The sequence below is a fragment of the Xenopus laevis genome, chromosome 5L, assembly GCF_017654675.1.
Source record: "Xenopus laevis strain J_2021 chromosome 5L, Xenopus_laevis_v10.1, whole genome shotgun sequence".
Classification (NCBI taxonomy): Eukaryota; Metazoa; Chordata; class Amphibia; order Anura; family Pipidae; genus Xenopus; species Xenopus laevis.
In genome coordinates, this window is record NC_054379.1 from 118,983,811 (window position 1) to 119,003,793 (window position 19,983).

Genomic DNA, 19,983 nt, shown 5'->3' on the forward strand with positions numbered 1-19,983 from the left:
TGTATATTTGTTTTTTGCACCAGGCATTAAATGAATTCACATTATGGTCACTATTACCCAGGGATTCAATTACTTGCACATTTGCAAAACTTTCTGGGTCATTAGAGATTGCTAGATCCAGTATAGCATGGTTCCTGGTTGGCTCTTCAACAACTTGTGTCATCAAATTGTCATACAACAAGTTTCTAAATGTGTTCCTAATAACTGTTTGAGTCTGCAGCTGTATGCATGATGGGTTTGAGGGGGTCATTTTAGAAAGGGTAGTCCATGTAGCAGTGTGTTGTAGTTTTTGCAGGATATGATGAGATGAGGTCTCCTTGGGTGTAAGGAAGTATCCAATGTGGGAAAGGTTCTTAAATTTCAAATAGCAGGATCATCTGAGCATCTGGATGTGGGGAGTGAATGAGGGGGCAGTCTAAATGACTTCTAAGAACTGGAGATGTATGCCTTCATGCTGAAGTATAACATCTAGTATATAATATGGCACTATATATTATTATAGAAATGGAATTAAACACTAATTCAAAGTTTTCCCTCTGTAAAATTACGTTTCCAGCATAAAAAACCTATAATGTGAAATAGCACCAAATGCACAAAAACTCGCCTGGAAGTATCATAACTGACTGACAATGAAATGGTTAAGAACAGAATGCTCTTATTGGCACCAGGGCTGTAAAAAACCCTTTCCAGCTCAGAGGCACTGCTGTACTTCTACTATTCATTTTATTTTGGCAAGCAGCTTGGGTGAGACTATTATCTGAACATATATGCTTAGCTCTATCAGATGACTCCTTTGTGTGCTTTACTGAATCATGTGCTCCTGCTGTCATTAAGCTGCTATTCTCAGTGCCCATCTTGCTGCATGGTGAAACATCTTTTCTAGGTTGTCCTAATCCCCCCAAAGCAGCCAAATTCTCTCCTAAACCTCTTCCCCTGGGCAAGATGCTGAATTATGCATGGGGCTAAGCTCACGTGACCCAGGTTGAGTCTGAATGATTCAGGACCTGTGCGCTCACATCCTCCTCCTCCTCCTCCCCCTCCCTGCCAGCCGCATAGACAGGAGACATGGATCTTACAGCTGCCAGCGCTGACTGCTGCTACTGCTGCTGCTGATCTTCATCAGTACTTGGTGAGTTGGTTCTTCTGCTTCCTTTATCATTCATTCTGCCCTGGTTACAGTTCAGCTACACCTTCTCCTCTAATAACCCCCTGCTGCTTTACACATCCTCAGCCCCTGCCTCCCATCAAGAGCTCCCTTGAGCTGCTGCTGCTTCTATGTGATGTTCCTGCAAGAGAGCAGATTAGGTTTCCAATGCTCAGTGGAAGGGCGGCTGCCCATGTTTTCTTATTGCATCAAAGGGAGTCGGGAGTAGCGAGCTCCTAGCCCGGGGGCGTTCCCAGACCTCCAGCATGATTCTGTCTGCTAGCTGGTAAAGCAGGTGTAATGGATCTGGGCAGTGGTGTAACGGTCCCCAAAATGTCTAGAGGTTTACTTGTTATTTATTGAATTTGTATATAAATACAATATATATATATATATATATATATATATATATATATATGGCCTAATGGGGCAGGGTCTGCCTCCTCTGTAGTTACGCCCCTGGATCTGGGGGATCTCATAGTTACACAGTCACTTAGTTAAATTGGGTTCAACCACTCCAAATGAAAACCCAGCATCCATACACACACCCCTCCCTACTTTCACATAAATTATATATACCCATACCTATACTAACTATAGAGTTTAGCCTTTGATATTATGTCTGTTCAAAAAATCATCCAAGCCACTCTTAAAGGCATTAAATGAATCAGTCATCACAGCATCACCCGCAGTGCATTCCACAACCTCACTGTCCTCACTCTGAAGAACCCCCTAAGTTGCTTCTTGTCTGTAGTATAAGGTTTTTTGATATGATGGGGAGGATGATTGTTGTATGTGCAGACAAGAGACTGTTATAGGTGGGAGAGGATAGCTCAGCTTGATAAGCAATTGTAAATATGGATAAATATCCCAGTGCCCGACCTTTGCCCTTTGCTTATTAGCAACGTTTCGGGGAGCTGGCTGGTTGGCAACTATTCAGCTGTCACGTGTCATTCTTTGCTTTTAATATTTATTGCCTTGAGCTAATCGTGTTGCCATATGTCTGTATTTACCGGCTTGATTAGAAAGCAAATAAATCGATAGTCAGCCTGTGTGTCTCTTTGGTCTAGGGGCAGAGTGAATGAAGACTCATGTGAATGCTGTACTGTCCCTATGATTAGCGCTGGGTAAGTAAAATGTGGGTGATGCACCCCAATACAGCTATGTCTTTCATTGCAGTTTTTGCCTTCAGCTGGATGTGTTCAGTAAGTAATACTCACTCAAGCATCCCTGCAATGTGCCTGGGAGTTTAAGGGTTAACGAGTGCTGTCTGACAACTGAGCTGCGGCAGAGTCGCTATCATTAGGGAGTAGCCTTCAATTCAATTCATCTTACATGTTATCGGCATGTTTATCACTAACACTGGGTGCAACTGCCATTTCCTGGGTGCCACTCTGCCCCTTGATCAGATGACCCGAGTCGCTGTCAGTGCAAGTGCGTTGTGTGTACAGTCGCTGTCCGACGTGCTGAATCGCCTTTAGCTTCCTGGAACAAGTAGCGCGTTTCTAGTCCCGCTGAAAGGTAAGTATAAATATCACATGGATCATTGCCGAGAGGTTTTGACATCATATATATAAAGTATTACTTAAACCTGATCATAGAGCTGCAGCTGTTGCTTCCACCACTCCTGTTTGCTTGGTGTGTGCCATTCCTGCAGGCAGCTGGGCTCTGCTTCACAATTAAGCATTTACCCAGTATTTAAGCCGTTTCCCATTAAGGACCATCTGAAATGTTACAGTGTGTTTGGTCCGACCATATAATAATGTGCAGTATAATTCCCCAGGAGTATAAAAGGTTGCAACCTCTTCCTACAGCAAAGTCACCACCTGTTCCTTTCTAAGACTTATGTAAGTTATTTTTTACTATAATTTGAACATGTATGAGGCTATACCCAGGAGATAATGCACTACTGATAGGAGTATGGGTTCTGAGCCATTTATAGACATCAGGGCTCATTTAGCAGTGGCACAGGTACAAATTGTAGAGCACTAAGGGTTGCAAAATGGTGTAGAAATCCAACATAAGGTGCAGAACAAAACTTAATAATGATGTACAAGTATGGGGAGTTTCAGGGCACATAGTGCCTACCTCCTATTTTTGCTCAGTCTGGCAGGCCTTCCTAAGGGCTCCTCGTGATGGCCTTGAAGCTGCAGACTAAGTATGGAGAATAAAGAAATAGCCTGTTTGCACTCATAAGGTGAAACCATAGCAGTAGAAATGCTGTCACCCAGCTGAATTCAGTTTGCAACAGGTAGAAGCGGGAGCTCCTTACTCATATTTACTTCTGAGCCCCCTTCATACAGTTTGTGTGTCTGTGTTTTTTATTTTATAAATAAATATGTTATTGGTGATTGTGCTGGAGAACCGATATAGTAACTGATATAGTAATGAGATAAGATTCCAGTTTATTCTAGCATTTTAGTTATGAATGTGTTTCTAAAAAAATATATACATACTATACATCGTGAATATAGTGTCCATAGAAGATTTCTCATAAAAACACATGAATGGGATTCTTTATTAGAGCATATTTATTTTAATTATTTGGTCATTTTGGGACTAGCTAGGCAATTGAAGTGTGAGCTGGCTGGTTACTGGAACTGACATTGGAGCGCTAACACACACCGTATTTAGATTTTTAAGTGGTACTTAAAAAGCCAAACACTGGCCTAGAAGGAATCCAGAATTAATACCAAATCTGCTATGTACATTTTAATACATTGGTGTTATGTTAAACTCCCATGGGTATTGTTGTACTCAAGCTCAGTATTACATCACTATTGTCTACTAATTATTTCTCACACCTTAAAGTATATATAGAATGTGTATATAGCTAATAAAAACTAAACAAAGGACCTATAATGTTGATCACAGTTTGTATAGTAGGAATGGCTATCGGCATAGAAGCAGTGCGTATGAGATTCTTAATTATATTCTTATTAGTGTGATTTATTTACTAGCATAGTTGCTAAATTGTACTGTTGCTGTAGCCTGCAAGCTGAATTTTGCTTTTATCATCATGCAAAGGCTGACATTTAGGATATCCAACATTAATTACCAAATATCATTGATCTGTTTCCTCAGACAGTCTCCTAATCACTAGTCTGTGATTGTCACATATAGATGGAGTGCTTGGTTTCCCAAATGATTTCCCAGGATAGATTTTCTTGGCTGGATTACTTGGGGTTAATATGTTTCAAATGTCTGAAAATAATGTGAACTATTTTCAGATACATATCCCAAAAGAGTTCAGATATTTTGAGCAATTTGGAGAATCTAATTTAATATCCAGTAATCTAATATCTGAGATATCTCTAGAAATTATTTAGGATAGCGATTTAGCTGTCCATTTTCGAATTGGGGACATTGCAACATTTCTTTATTGAGATACCAAAAAACACTGTAGTCAGCCATTTTCACACCAAAAAACCTGGTAGTGGTTAGAAAAATAGTAGCATTTTTGGTTCAAGTAATCCACTTTTATCTGCAAGTCGGACTCTCAGTTTGATACATGCTACTCAGAATTATTGGGTTATTTAAAGGGAATTTATTGTGTATATGTTTTTACCCACAAAAATGTGATTATGTAATTATACCTATTGTAATTAAATATATGTTATTGGATAAGGGTGCCTACATGACACTTTTTACAACACCCGGGTACTTCCTGTACAGGGATGCACCACATCACATAGTGGGAATTGAAAGAGGAATTACTCCTTGTATGTAGCACTTATAGGGTTAAGCCAGTAGTTATTTTGTTAGAGTTAGAGCTCACTCAAGCAGCTTGTCTAGCTAGAAAATTTTCATGCATTTATAGGTGTAATAGAGGTGTCCGGTTGTTATAAATAGGCACAGAATAACAAATTAGCAGTGGCAAAACCACTGGGTGAGCAGCGGGTGCGGCTGCACAGGACCTGCAGGAAAGTGAGGTCCATTCGGAGACAGAAAGCACTGTGCCAAGAAACCTAATCGAGCCCAGTGAGTTCTGCTGTGGTTGGAATTTCAGGTATGGATGGGAAGGGTCCAGTAAAATGGTGGTGCCCTGGAGCCTATAACCTTCTAGTACTAATTTCGTACTGGTAATTATATTTACAATTGAGTTGCCTAACCACCATACCTCAAACCCCATGAAGGCAGAGCGCCTAGACTGTTGTGGGGTTTGCTGTGTGGTTCCCCTTCCCCAGCCCCCTTCAATTACAGAAGATAACCTACCTAAAACAGCTGTTTCTACTGCAAATGTCTCTTTTTCATATGTGGGCATATATGTTGTAAGTGTTATTAACATTAAGGAAAAAGTACCCAGTGGCTGCTGTTTCAGTCTTGCCTTGGCATTGATATGCTTTGAAATGCCCCACAGTTCTTACCTGAACATTTGCCACTGGGAATTGTTCCCTTAGTTGTCAAATGATCGGTTTGTTGTAGTCCAATTTGGTGAAATAAATCCAGGCTTTCTGTCCTTTATATACGATTGCTGACAACTATAATAATCATTTTAACTGAGTGCCTGATAACTATAATTATGGCAGGTGGTAGGACTAAAGGTTTGGTAACCTGAGCTCCGCTCTTTTGTGTAGATTGTCAACAAGCTCCGCACTCATCTTTCCTTCACCATTCATCAATAACAAGATCTCTATGGAGAGAAGACTGACTGCTGAGCCTTTTTTTGTATACATTGAATGTATTTAGTATTAAGCCATTGCATATAAACACAACACATTATCCCTAATAAAAGTGGATCAACCCAGGTCAGAGAGTAAGAAATGTAGGCTTGGGGCATTTGGCAGAAAGCTTTTGATATTTATTTCAGGGGAAAGGGGTGAGAAGAGAAAGGACAGGGAGATGTAGGAGAATAACTAATAATATCTGCTGAAATCCCCTTCTCTATTTATAACTATTTATAATATGTATATAAATAATATATAATGTTGGCATTATAGCCAATAAATCCAAATGCATGGCCTTCCATCCTTTGTGAACTCCCAGTGTCCTCAGCAAACAAGTTCTGGTAGTTTTAGTTCTCGAAGACTATCGGGGGAATGTAATAAAAGTCGGTAACGGAAAAACTATTCGCAATGCGAAAAGTTATGCCTTTGCACGAATTTAATATAGCTTTTGCGAACCCGGAAACTGTTTAGCAACCACTTACGACAGTGGAAGACCGTTTGCGAATTTTATGGTTTGCGCCAATGCGCAGTCAATGTAATAAAACTTCTAAAGAGTGTGCAATTACAATTTGCAATGCAATAACCATTTAAGGACCAATATTACATTGCGAGATGTGGATTTTTATTCTTATTGGTGCGAATTATTTTGCTCTTTGTGAATTTAATTCAATTCCCCAGTATGGGGTGTATTTCTTGACACTGGAGACAAGCATCATCGGTGATGTTGCCTATAGCAACTAATCAGCAGTTAGATTTGAACAGTCACTTACAAATTAGAAAGCAAAAGCAAAGATCTGATCGGTTGCTATGGGCAAAATCACCTGTGATGTTTGTCTCCAGTGTTAATAAATATGCCCCATATGTAATAATGTAATACATGGTTGTATAGTTGCTATTTGTCCAGTAAACAATAACATCCAATCAGCAGTAGCATTTAGTGGTAGGCTCTTTGGAAACAAACATCTGATTGGTGGCTGTGGGTTACTAGATGGGCACAGTTGTTAATTACATCTCTAGACTAAATGCTAAAAATGGAGAATAGGGTGCAATCACATTAGTTATAATGAGGAGAGTCTCCTCATGCAATGAGACAATATTTACAATCTGATTCAGGCTTAATTGTCCATTGGACATTGTGAAATGCCTCACTGACGTCAAGATGTAATGAGATCAATATCCTCTAATAAGTTTTCCAGTGTAACTCACTTGGCAGTGATTAGGTGGCACAGCAAGCAGGTTGTCACTGTTAACCCTTTAAGCACTAGAGAGTATTTGGCCCCAAGAGAGCAAAGCCTCATTGTAGTTCTTCATCTAACCATCTTGTTTGCTTGTGTTTTTCATCCTCACTTAAAGAGGAATAACAATTTCATAATCAGTATTTAGTAAGTTTGTGAGTCAGTTTATTTACATCTGATACATATGAGGAGGTCATTATAGGACTACTGCCATATGCTTATGTGCTTCCAATGTTTGTGGATATTGTTTAGTTGTCATCCCAATCTGCTTAGAGTTAGACTGGGATGCATTTAATAAGGAGGCACAACAAAGCGCTGCTGTGATAAATTCTCAGAGTAGCAGCAATGCAGTTAATTCAGAGTAAAATATGTTATTGGCTGACATTCCACTGCAGTTGCTTTTTGTGCTGTGCTAGGTTAGATTGTTCAGAACATTAAGGGCTCAATTCAATTTGATGAGAAAGACTTACAGTACATCCTTATTCAGTTCCAGGTTCACGCATTGACTTCATTGTGGATTTTATGAGATAAGCTTCGATAATTTTTCCAGTCAAATTAAATCTGACCCTGAATGACAAAACACAAAAAAACAGAAAGGTTGAAGGGGAAGTTTACCTTCAAATTATATGTAATGACCCGCCGACTGGGAGGAGATGCTATTGTGGTTTTAAAACAAAGTGAATTGAATTGATTACTTGCCACTTCAAGCCTTCATATCTTCAAAATATACAAATAAAAAGACCAGGGGATGCCCAACAAGCTGCTCTCTCTTGATGTTAATCTGCAGTTTCCAGTGGCTTTGGTTATTGCAGTTTAACAAAATGGCAGAGGTTAAACATCCTTTGCCTTTGCTTTACCGCTTCCTACGCCTGCAATTTTAAGGGATTCTGGGAATAAGAATGGAATTTACCTAAACACTGCAGATCATATTTTCCTTATGAAAAACCACAGAAAATAATATTGTACCTGCAATTGTGTTTTACTAGCAGATGATGTGAACCAGCAGTATCTTAAATTAACTCAGTGTGTGATAGCATAAGGAATAATTAATGGTATATGGAAATGTGTTTCTCTTTTTCTAACATGTACAATTAATTACTAAGCTTTGGGCACCATGCAAAGCAAATTGTTAGCTGATACATCAAATAGGTTAAAAAGCACATGTAATTGTTGTAAATCAGATTATTACTAATTGATAATTAGTATATATTATACAGATGGAATAATGCAAGCTTCCTTTGAAACTGCAAATTTCTGATAATTTATTTCAGGCTGAAAATACCCTCAATACCAAGATATAATCACGAAAAGTGAACAGACCTATGAAGGTCGCTGATTTGACCCAATAGTTACTGGAATATATTGCAGAAGGCTAGTCTGGAATCTGTTGGACAGTGAATTATGAGAGCATAGTGCAGGGTTCATGCAGAGAACGTATGAAACCTCACCTAAGCCTGCACAGCAAATATGAGAAGTGTAAAGCCAATGAAAATTGAGGTGGAGAGTAGTAGGACCAGAAGGAACCAGGATTGGAATTTATAAAATGTTTACATACGTGAACTGTATTTACTGTATTTATATAGAGAAGACGAGGCTTAGGTCCTGGTGAAAATATGAAAGGCTGTAAATATTGAGTTGTATTGCCTCAGGGGAATCTTTTCAAACACATGAAAAATTGATTTTGCAGAGTAGTGAAGTTGTGATATTCTCTCCCTGAAGTGGTTGTACTTGCAGACCCAGATAGTTTCTAAAAATTGTTGGATTAACTGGGAAAATACAAAGCTACTGGCATGAATATTCTTGGTTCAGTTAAACTGAGCAGTGGTCTGATTGCCCTTATAGAGTCAGGAAAGAATTCTTCCCTGTGTAACTGTTTGTTAATGAGGTCAATATACTAGTGGTAAATAAACCATTGTTTTCTTATTCATTATTTTGGCCTCCCTATAGGGGCTCAAATTAGTGGTTTGAAGGCTCGTCTGTATAAAAATTTCGTTAGTGTGAGATGTGGGGTGGATATTTATTTGTTGTTCCAGATGTGCTTGAGAATATAGCACGACTGCTACAGGAAAGTTTCTGTATTTCTTACTTATCCATCAAATATAGAATATATTTGACAATATATGGAATATGAACATGCAATGAACATAAATGTAGTAACTGTGTTACTTCTACTGAAAGTACATGCTAATAATAGTAGCTCTGTATAATACAAACAAACATGAGTTTGTGAAAGTGTATGATCCCAGTTATCAATATTTCCTATCAGATTATAAAGGGATACTGTCATCGGAAAACATGTTTTTTTCAAAACGCATCAGTTAACAGTGCTACTCCAGCATAATTCTGCACTGGAATCAATTTCTCAAAAGAGCAAACAGATTTTTTTATATTTAATTTTGAAATCTGACATGGGGCTAGACATTTTGTCCATTTCCCAGCTGCCCCTGGTCATGTGACTTTTGCCTGTACTTTAGGAGAGAATGAATGTGTCTCAGTGAGACATGGGTTTTTACTATTGAGTATTGTTCTTAGATCTATCAGGCAGCTGTTATCTTGTGTTAGGGAGCTGCTATCTGGTTACCTTCCCATTGTTCTTTTGTTTAGCTGCTGGGGGGAAAGAGGGAGGGGGTGATATCACTCTAACTTGCAGTACAGCAGTAAAGAGTGATTGAAGTTTATCAGAGCACAAGTCACATGACTTGGGGCAGCTGGGAAATTGACAAAATGTCTAGCCCCATGTCAGATTTCAAAATTGAATATTAAAAAATCTGTTTGCTCTTTTGAAAAATGGATTTCAGTGCAGAATTCTGCTGGAGCAGCACTATTAGCTGATTCATTTTGAATTTTTTCCCATGACAGTATCCCTTTAATCTGTCTGGGAGAGACAGAAATGCCACAAAAGGCTACATCTGGCTCCGGGGTCGGGCAGTGCATGATGGCTTTCCAGTTTCAACAGGTAATTGGAGCACAGCCCGATATCAATATCTAACTTCAATCAGATCAGCAGAAAACAGTCCATTTTAATTAATCAGTCTCATAGCAGTATTTTACTTGCTTAACAGACATCAGAATGCAGATCAATAAAACCATTAACCCAATGATTGTCATTTTATTTTTCGGCCTTATTTCTGCTTATAAAAAATGAGTACTGTACTCCAGCCACACTATCTCATGTATTTCATTTTATTATGGGATATTTTAAAATGTTTTAAGAAGAAAGAATGGAAGTGTGGCTTAAGTGTTATACCGTGGCAGATGTATGCTTCTATTATTCAACCTGCAGTAGCCCAGTTAACAATACATGCTCATTGGTTGCAGTGGGCTACATCATCTTGACAAATGCTGTTATTTAATATTAGTACATGGGATCCGTTATCCTGAAAATGATTATCCAGAAAGTTTTGAATTATGGGAAGGCAATCGCCCATAGACTTCAGATTTTTATCAACAATTATCTTTTGCTCTATAGTAATAAAACGGTACCTTGTACTTGATCCAAACTAAGATATAATAAATCCTTATTGGAAGCAAAACCAGCCTAATGGGTTTAATTAAATTTTACATGACTTTCTTAAGGTAGACTTAAAGATCCAAATTATGGAAAGATCCATTAGTTAGAAAACCCCAGGTCCTGAACATTCTGGATTACAGATCCTTTACCTGTAATAGTAATATTAATAATAATGCCAATATGAAATACATATAAGATGATGATAACAGCTATTCATAACTTACATGCCAATTGTTATTCATACATTGACAGTAGTAGGGGATACTAATATGATAAATCATATTAGTATCCTCTACTACTGTCAATGTATGAATAGAGCTGGTGATCGTGATTCAGACAGTTCTATTAGGTGATAATGCATACAGTTTTGAAAGATCACAAGATTCACAGACCTATATACAAGCACTTTTTTCAATCCTTATAATAAATTAATCAGATTTGGTTTGTGCTTACTTAAAGTACAGTGATCCCCTCGGTGCCCAGCAGCAGTTCACGCTCGAACAAATCCACTGCGAAAATCACTTTTGGAGGTGGGCCCAGCGAGGGTTAGTTACGTCACTGATGATTACTGATGGTGAATTAAATTATGCGAAAATCTCTTATCTGGAATACCTCAGGTCCCAAGCACTTAATTGATCCTAAATGTTAACCCTCTTCAGCACATCCCTATAGCTGATTAAATAGTGGGTTAACCTCCTGAAAGTCACATCGCAAAGACCAGGAAATTCATCCATCATAAAGTGCGACGACAGCCACAAAAACGGCAGCTTCTTTTTATTACACAAAATGTTTCGGGATCACATGGACCCTTTCTCAAGTGGGAATAACAACTGTTCAATGAACATCTTTCAAACCCCTTGCTACACAGTGCTCCACCTCCCACCAAATGTCCAATTACCTTAATAGCCCAATCAAATTAAGTTAACCTTAGGAGATACAATAGTCAAAAGTGTCTTTGCTAAGGGTCTTGGGACTATGGAATAAAAACACAAAATTTGGCCAGGTGCTATGGGTTTACTGCACCTGGGCAAACTTAGTGCCTTTTATTTCATATAAGGTATATCTTGTATTATTTCTGAACTGCTATTCCTATCATTAGTTATTTGAAGCGTATTAGCTTCTGGGGCCCAGTAGTATGTGTCTATTTAGATGATAAATGCAGAGATTAAGGGGGTAATTTACTAAAATCTTAATTTATCTAATTTTTTTTATTCAACAAAGAGTTTTTGCCCCAAAAAGCTTGACTAGAAAAAAAAATTGAGGTTTAGTAAATAACCCCCTAAATGTGTATTTTCCTATCTATACCTATGGACCCTATCTAATGGAAATGGTTAAACAGTATGTAATCCATACCTTTCTTTGAGCTTAATTTAAAGAGCATTACCAGAAATGGGTTAGGATTTTAATGCTGTAATTGGGTAAAAGCATAGGTCATATACCCATAGCGGCATATATCCATTAATCTTTGGAAGATTTGTATAGACAAAAACCAGGAAGAATATAATTGGGCATTGGTTTTCAGACAACACTTTTTCCTAAATAAGATCAATAACCTATTTGCTTGTTTCAGAGAATGTGATTTTTTCTGCTAAAGCAAGGCCTGGTGATAAATTCACTGTGTCATAATGGTTTCATTTAGGAGCTTCATGTAATCCTTTTATCATTTTTCTTTGAATCCAACGCTGACTTATAAAATCTTTTAATTGATTTTCAGAGAGAGAAAAAGTAAATACATATACTTTTTGAGTAATAATAAATAACTTTTGTATAAAGTAAATAAACCATACACTAGAAAAGTAGCAGAGAGGGGGCTATTTATCAAAGGTAGAATTTTAGAGCTTTGTGAGCTCTAAAATGGTTTCTAATTTAAGAAAAATGTAAGAAAAAACTCGAATCAGTGTAGTCAAGGTGAAAGCTCAAATACTCAAATTGATCTAGTTTTCAGTGGAAAAAACTTGAATCTCTCAAATTGATCGAGTTTTCGAGGCTACCTGAAAAAAACTTGAATGTCACAAAGGCTATAAACATGTTCAATTGTTTCATGAGACCTCTGCCTTTGACTTCTACGTGACCTCGACAGGTTTTCAATGGTTTTCAATTCAAACTATTTCCAGCTTCGGGTTTTTTTCAACCAGAAAAATTGAGTTGTGAATGAAAAATACCCTTGAAAACTCAAGTTTTATTAATATTCACATTTGAATCAAAACCTGCTTTACCTACTACCATTATTTGCAGGCAAATCAAAAACCATAGGTCTATAAGAAATATATTGCTTTTTTATGTCTGAATATAAACAGAATAGCATTTTACTAAACCCTATTTTCCCATACTGTAGAAATGCATATTTTCCGAATCTACTGTATAAATGTATCTCTTTCTATAGACAATCCGTTACATTTGTTACATCTCTGTATAAATCCATTTGTCCTCTTCATGGCCCAAAATATGAGATTAGCACAGTGTGGCCAAATCACTTATGATTCCACTTGTGATTGCCCAAAGATCAATCTAATATGGGGTTAGCTTTAAGCAAAGCATACTAAACATGTTACTCAATATAGAACACCAAATAGAAGTTTAACAGCAGTAGGGCAGTAAGTCATTTGCAGTAAATTAAACAGTTTCACTGAAACACAGGGTCATATTCAGTTCAGTGATAAAAAGTTATCTAATGATTTATCATGTGAAAACGCACGGACTAGATTCAATTTGAGGAGAAAAAACATTTCTTCAAATTCAGTTCCAGTTTTTCCCCATAGACTTCAATCGATTTTGTTCACGTGATACGTGAGCTGGGTTTTCTGAATTGAATTGCATGTCGAATTGAATCTCGTCCATGAGTTTTCATGTGATAAACCCTTTACTCACTAAACTGAATCTGGCCCAATGTCAGATAAATGGATGGCTACTTGAGTAATTAGACAACCACAATAATAAGCTCAAGCCTCAGCACTTAGTTTTCCGGTGGTTTATATTTGTGGCCTATCCCTTGATAACCTACGGCTTGTAGTTGATAGCTTGCTCAAACTCACATCCAGACACAGTGATTCCTTTATGCAATTAGTTTTCCCTCGAACACCTTTTCACATCTCACATAGATATGGGCAGACATTATTGGTTAGGGCAGTCTAGCACATACAGTTCTAAATTGTAAGACTTTGAATCATAAACTTGTTCTCAGACTCAGAAGCACTTTCACCACCTGGCAGTTACGGAATCAGAATAATCTGCCCTCTTCCTCTAAGAGTTTTGTATTAATTATGTGTGAACTGATGTTTATGCCACTGCTGCATCCAGGCCTTGTGTTTAGTTCATGCACACTTATTTACTACTGAGATGCCAGATGGGAATCCTTATGGAAACAATGGCAAATATAAAAGACTTGCACATGAATGTGACCTCCCATTTCTGATTTGTATCTGGTGTGTCTAAACAGCAGTTCCCCAGAGAATTCACAATTGATAAGTTGCATCATGACTAGTAACACATTACACCAGGAATTCACTGGCCATCGGAAAGGTTGGTTGCTATCGGTTACTAGGTTTGGTGGCCTCACTTGTCAGATATACTTTATGTCCCATGTACAAATAAACATTCATTACATTTAGAGGGTTATTTATTAAGGCTCGAGTTGTGTTTTCCATGAAAATCAAATTCTCAGGTTAAAAAAAAAACCTTGAATTTAGGATTTTTGAGATTTTTCAAGAGGGTTTTGCCTGAAAACTCAATCAATTCACTTGATTCTATTTTTTTTTTCCTGTCGAAAACTGATTCATTTGAGTTTTCAGGTTGTAAACACCAAACTCACTGTTTCGATTTTTTTCCATTTGAGTTTTTCTTAAATTAGAAACCATTTGAGTCGTTAGTTCATTCGAGGTATTAAAAACTCTAAATTCGATAAATAACCCCCTTAATATAAATATTATCTAGTATTTTTAACTTCACTTCTTTACTTCAGTTTTGTTATTGTTAGGAATTTATTGATCCTAATACATGTCTTTCTTCATCTGCATAATATTTGCTGTCATAATGTTATTACTTGTTTAATATGAAAATCAAATAAAACATTTTCAAAATAAATAAATAAGGAATTTATTGATCCAATATGTTATGAACTACTGCAGCGCATGTAGCAGTAACAGGTGCTGGTGTGCCAGGGGGTGAGGGTTGGATTGAAGTTTTGGTGCCAATGAGCAAGAGGGTTATAGGTGGGTGGTGGTTGTTGGTGGCGACCTGGGGGTGACAGAGCGAGTACCTGCTGGCCCAGCACTGCCACTAGAATAGGCCATATAAAATATGACATACCAAAAATGTAAAACAGATGTATAAACTCTCCAGAGAGGGAGGATTCATAGAGAAGTAAATAGAATTTGCCTTTAAATAAATCCCAATAATGTAAGCTGAATACCCTTCGATAGATATGCCCAAGATGTGGGTGGAACACATTGGAAAATTAGATTTGACATTCGGCTCTTCCCAAGGTCTTAAATAATACAGAATTTTGAAAGCTAGTTGTTTTATAAATGTAAAATATACCCAGTGCATTGTTTTCAGTGACACAGTGTTTTATGTTCATGTCTTCTGCTTGTATGTTAATGTATATTCATATAATACATTTATGCCAGTGATACAGTGTTCTTCATTGCAAAATAATTTCTGTCATTTGGAGAGATTCAGTTCAGTTGAGAGAGTTTTATCTCCTAATTCAATTTCTAATTTCCTCATAGACTGACTTAAATGGAGATAACCCTGTTTTTCTTACAGCATTGAATCTGACCCCTTATCCTGTAATGTTATATAAATATCTTATTTTCTGTCTTCAAGATTTGTTTTGTTTTTTTGTTACAGTTTTTCAAGTATTAACTGAAGAGGGAAACAGCTTTTTAAATAATGCGGCATTTCATTGAATTATAAGGACAAGTGAAACAATTTAACATAAAATATTGAACTGAATGTTGGAAGGAGTGCGCAAGAACCTGGTATTACCTTCAACATTTTTACTATACCGCTGAAATTATGAGTGGGTTCCTTTCCTACCTGAACCCGCGGAGGATTCCGTGGAGAGCCACTTGGCATGCATTTAGTTCAAGGGTTATACGCACCAAGCCTGTAGAGTCAATGCTGGAAGGCACCGGGGGAACTTCTGCCCAGGGACCCAAACTGGCTAAGGTGCTGACAACGTTGGATCTGGTCTCACTAGGTGTTGGAAGCTGTGTTGGAACTGGGATGTATGTTGTCTCTGGAATGGTTGCTAAAGAAATGGCTGGACCAGGAGTAATTGTGTCATTCATAATTGCAGCTGTGGCATCAATCTTGTCTGGTAAGTGGACTTTCTCTCTCTCTTCTTCTTCTTCTGTGCTCTACTGGATATCCTTGAATGCTAAATAACCTAAAATAATGGACTTTTACTAAGATAAATAGTAATATTTCCATATTGTTAAATTTTCCACTCTTGTTTTTCAATAATGCAATAATGCAAGTTTTTTAACATTACCCTTCCCACTGGGGCAATGATTTAGAACTAATTTCTCAATTTCTTGTCTGTGTCTAAGGCAGATTAGACAACCTAATGCTACAGCCAACTACACTCTGAATTCTAATACTTGTAGTAGTAGAACACAACTGCAACTGTAGGTTACCGCCTAATAGGGTGCATCACAAATAGCCATGTAGCTTCACTTGTGGTGGCCAACTGTGCCATAATACATAAGCATTGACTAGGAGAGAGAATAATTATTTCAGTGCAACTGAAAGAGTGCCACGAGGTTTCAAAAGTGTGCCTCTTAAAAAGCACTTGTGTTAAGGGTCTGTCTGAACTCTTCACCAAATGCTGGATAAAAAAATCCAGTGCTTCAAAGTGCAGCATCAGTGGGTGCAAGGCAGTCCTATCTTTACAGTCTGCAACAAGGCACATGGTAAGTTTTGCAGCTTGCACCCACTGTCTCTTCCTTATTTGCATTTAAGTAGAGCCTGTGGGTGCAGTTATGAGAAAGGCAGTGGGCAAGTTATTAGATGAGGAAGAGGGAGGAATTCTACATACCTTCCCCACATGCCCCTAATAATTACAAATGCCAAATGCAAGCAGTGCTGTATCCATGAAGCAAACTCTGGACTCCGAGGTCTTTTCTGGGTTTCCCACAGAGTGCACTTTGCACCCTGCTCTGTATGTATGATCCTTAGAGCCTCTTTAAATGTGTTCACATTGATTTGGAAATAATCATTTTCTAATTAATAGCATTAATGTGAATGTTGCACATTTCTAATAAGGTAGAGGTGGTATCTATTCTTCTGTAAAGTTAAACAGTGCTCAGTGAAGCCAAAGCTCCATTTTTACTGGGAAAGCAGATTTCAAACACAAATGCTAGTGTCATAAGCATAAAATCAGCTTATTTATTAAAAATGGAACAGATTCAGCAAATGATCTTCTTTGTCCCAAGTTTATACAAGTTTGTCAGCTGTTTCTTTATTTTACATGTTTGTACATGGGCAGAAAATGGTTGTGCATCAACACATCAATTGCTTGCAGTGCAGGGTGTCCACCATTAGAGCCTATTGGCGCAACCTATGGTGGGAGCTCTGTACTTACTAAGTGTTTAAGGAAATTGCTTGGTGCAGGGCTCTGTCCTATGCCTGGCACCTCATGTGGTAAGTTTGGTGCAACTCACAATTTGGTGCAGGATGTGCCGCACTACACACTGGCTCAGCAGTACAGGGTTAGCATGCATTAAAATTACTAGGGAGCGAAGGTATTATTATTATTAACATGTATTTATATAGCGCCAACATATTGCGTAGCACTGTAAAGTAAATGTGGATATACAACTACATCACATGAATTACATATATAGAATATATGGAGTAACAAACATCACAATCAATACAGGTACAAAGAGGTGAGGAAGGCCCTATGCATAGGCATACAATTTAAAGGGAAGGGAGTAATACACAAGGTGTGGGAGTGGGCAAAATCGAAGTAAGTGGGTGAGAAATGTGGTGTTGTATGTGGTGTTGCGTTTGGTAGTTAAGCAGAGTGAGGGTAGGCTTCTCGAAAGAAGTGCGTTTTCAGAGATTTTTTGAAAGCAGAAAGGTTGGGAGAAAGTCGAACAGACCGCGGGAGAGCGTTCCAGAGGAGGGGTGCAGCCCTTCCAAAGTCTTGAATGCGAGCATGTGAGGAGGTAATGAGAGAAGAGTTGAGTAGCAGGTCAGTAGAGGAGCGTAGTAAGCGAGTGGGTGAGTATATAGAGATGAGTTCAGAGATGTAGGGTGGAGCAGAGTTGTGAAGTGCTTTGAAAGTCAGTGTCATTAATTTGAATTTGATTCTGAAAGGTAACGGAAGCCAGTGCAGGGATTGACAGAATGGCGAGGCAGAGGAGGAGCGGTTGCTGAGGTGTATGAGCCTCGCAGCAGTGTTCATTATGGACTGGAGAGGTGACAGTCTCTGGAGGGGGAGACCAATTAAAAGAGAGTTGCAGTAGTCTAGACGCGATATGATGAGAGAGTGAATAAGAATTTTGGCAGCGTCTTGGGTGATAAATGATCGTATTTTGGAAATGTTCCTGAGGTGGAAGTGACATGATTTAATAAGTGACTGGATATGAGGAGTGAATGACAGGGCAGAATCTAGGATAACCCCAAGGCACCGGGCTTGGGGAGAGGGGGTGATAGTGGAATTGTTAACTATGATGGATACTTCGGGGATGCTACTGGTGTTAATTGGAGGAAAGAGAACCATTTCAGTTTTAGAGAGGTTTAATTTAAGGTAGCGTTGCGACATCCAGGTAGAGATAGCGGACAGGCAGGAGGAGACGCGAGTTAGGAGTTCTGGGTTGAGATCAGGAGATGAGAGATATATCTGAGTATCGTCAGCATAGAGGTGGTAGTGGAAACCATACCAGTTGATTCATTTGCCGAGGGAGGAAGTATAGGGAGAATAGTAATGGTCCCAGGACAGAGCCTTGAGGAACTCCAACAGAAAGAGGTAGGGGAGAAGATGATACTCCATTGTAGGAGACACTGAAGGAACGATTGGTGATGTAAGAAGAGAACCAGTACAGGGCTGTGTCACGAAGGCCAAGCGACTGGAGGGACTGGAGGAGGAGTGTCAAATGCGGCTGAGAGGTCAAGCAGTATTATCTTTATATAAAAAAGTGGTTTTCATTCTAAGTGGCTTCATACACTATGGGGGTTATTTATCAAAGTCCGAATTTATCTCAATATTTTCTGCTACAAACTCCGATCAAATCCGCTCAGGTTTTTTACACTTATTTATTATTAAATTTTCCCGAAAATTTGCTTTGCGGGAAAAAAACAGATTTTCATGAATTTTTCTGACTTTTTCATCCGATTTTCTTTAATTTTTTGTAATTTTCACCGGATAACTCCGAAAATGTCGGGGTACTGCCTGAAACCCAGCGCACCTCAAAAAATCATTGGGACTTCTCCCATTGACTTATTTGCAACCAGATGCCGGATTTTCCGATTCGGATTTCTTCATTCTCTGTGTTTAGTAAATTTTCCGAGAAAAACGTGATTTTATTAAAAATTTTATTAAAAAAATACCTTCAGGATATTTACATTTTCTGGTATTACCAGCCCTAAGACTGCTCAGTGGATATTGTGTATCTAAAGAGAACTGATAACCATAGATGGGGCTTCAAAACCAGAAAAGAGTAAGTGAAGTAGGAAAGCAAGGCCTCCAGTCAGTGGAACTCCATTATGCTCCATTGAATGTGTCAAAGTCACTGTTTGTGCAGCTTGGTCAAGTCAAGTCCAGTTTATTGTCATTTCTTAATGAGATAATGAGATAAATTTACAATATTCCATTCCTGCCCTAAACCATAAAATACATATTACATGCACAAAAAGCAAATACTGTAATAAAAACATACTTCAAGATACACTTTAGGGCAATGCATTTATTAACAAGAAGCTCCTTTGTTGAGCTCCTAAAACCAGAATTATTTCTTATTTTCTATACCCTACTGCTTTATTAAAAAGAGTTTGACTTGCTGACTTTCCTGCTGTTCTAGAGAGTTACAAGGTTTTTGTGGAGGCGCCCTTAAAGAAGTAGCTGACAGAATTTCTAATGTCCCTTCTTATCATCCAAGACTCCCTGTCATGACTCATAAGTGCAAAATATAACATTGTGGAGGCCATAAAGAATTTGTTTTGACAATATCCAATACAGGCAATAGAGACAGAAATCAAAGGAGACGTGTCAGCTCTAAACAGTGACCTTTAAGAGCAGGATTATAAAATCTAGATATTTTCTTCACCATTTAAAATCTGCAGCTCAGAGTCTCTGAATTATCCCATACAGCTGTTAAAATAAGATTTTATGGGGTTTTTTTCTTGCTGAATAAAATGGCTGCTCTTTAACAAGCAATGTGTTTTATTGAGAATTGCAGAATATATCTGCAATTTCAA

At 38.1% G+C, this 19,983-nt stretch overlaps 1 protein-coding gene across 2 annotated transcripts in view; it reads left to right on the top strand.

The window, feature by feature from the left end:
- The first annotated feature begins 1,041 nt into the window (after nucleotides 1-1,041).
- slc7a14.L (solute carrier family 7 member 14 L homeolog) overlaps nucleotides 1,042-19,983 on the top strand; it is a 39,964-nt gene continuing 21,022 nt past the window's right edge. Inside the window, exons 1-3 of one of the 2 annotated variants that reach the window (XM_018263704.2) lie at nucleotides 1,042-1,129; nucleotides 2,215-2,271; nucleotides 15,406-15,877. In XM_018263704.2, coding sequence (XP_018119193.1) covers nucleotides 15,574-15,877 — 304 coding nt within the window. In that variant the 5' untranslated portion in view covers nucleotides 1,042-1,129; nucleotides 2,215-2,271; nucleotides 15,406-15,573. The remainder of the gene's footprint in view (nucleotides 1,130-2,214; nucleotides 2,272-15,405; nucleotides 15,878-19,983) is intronic. The other variant, XM_041563341.1, reaches the window with a different exon arrangement.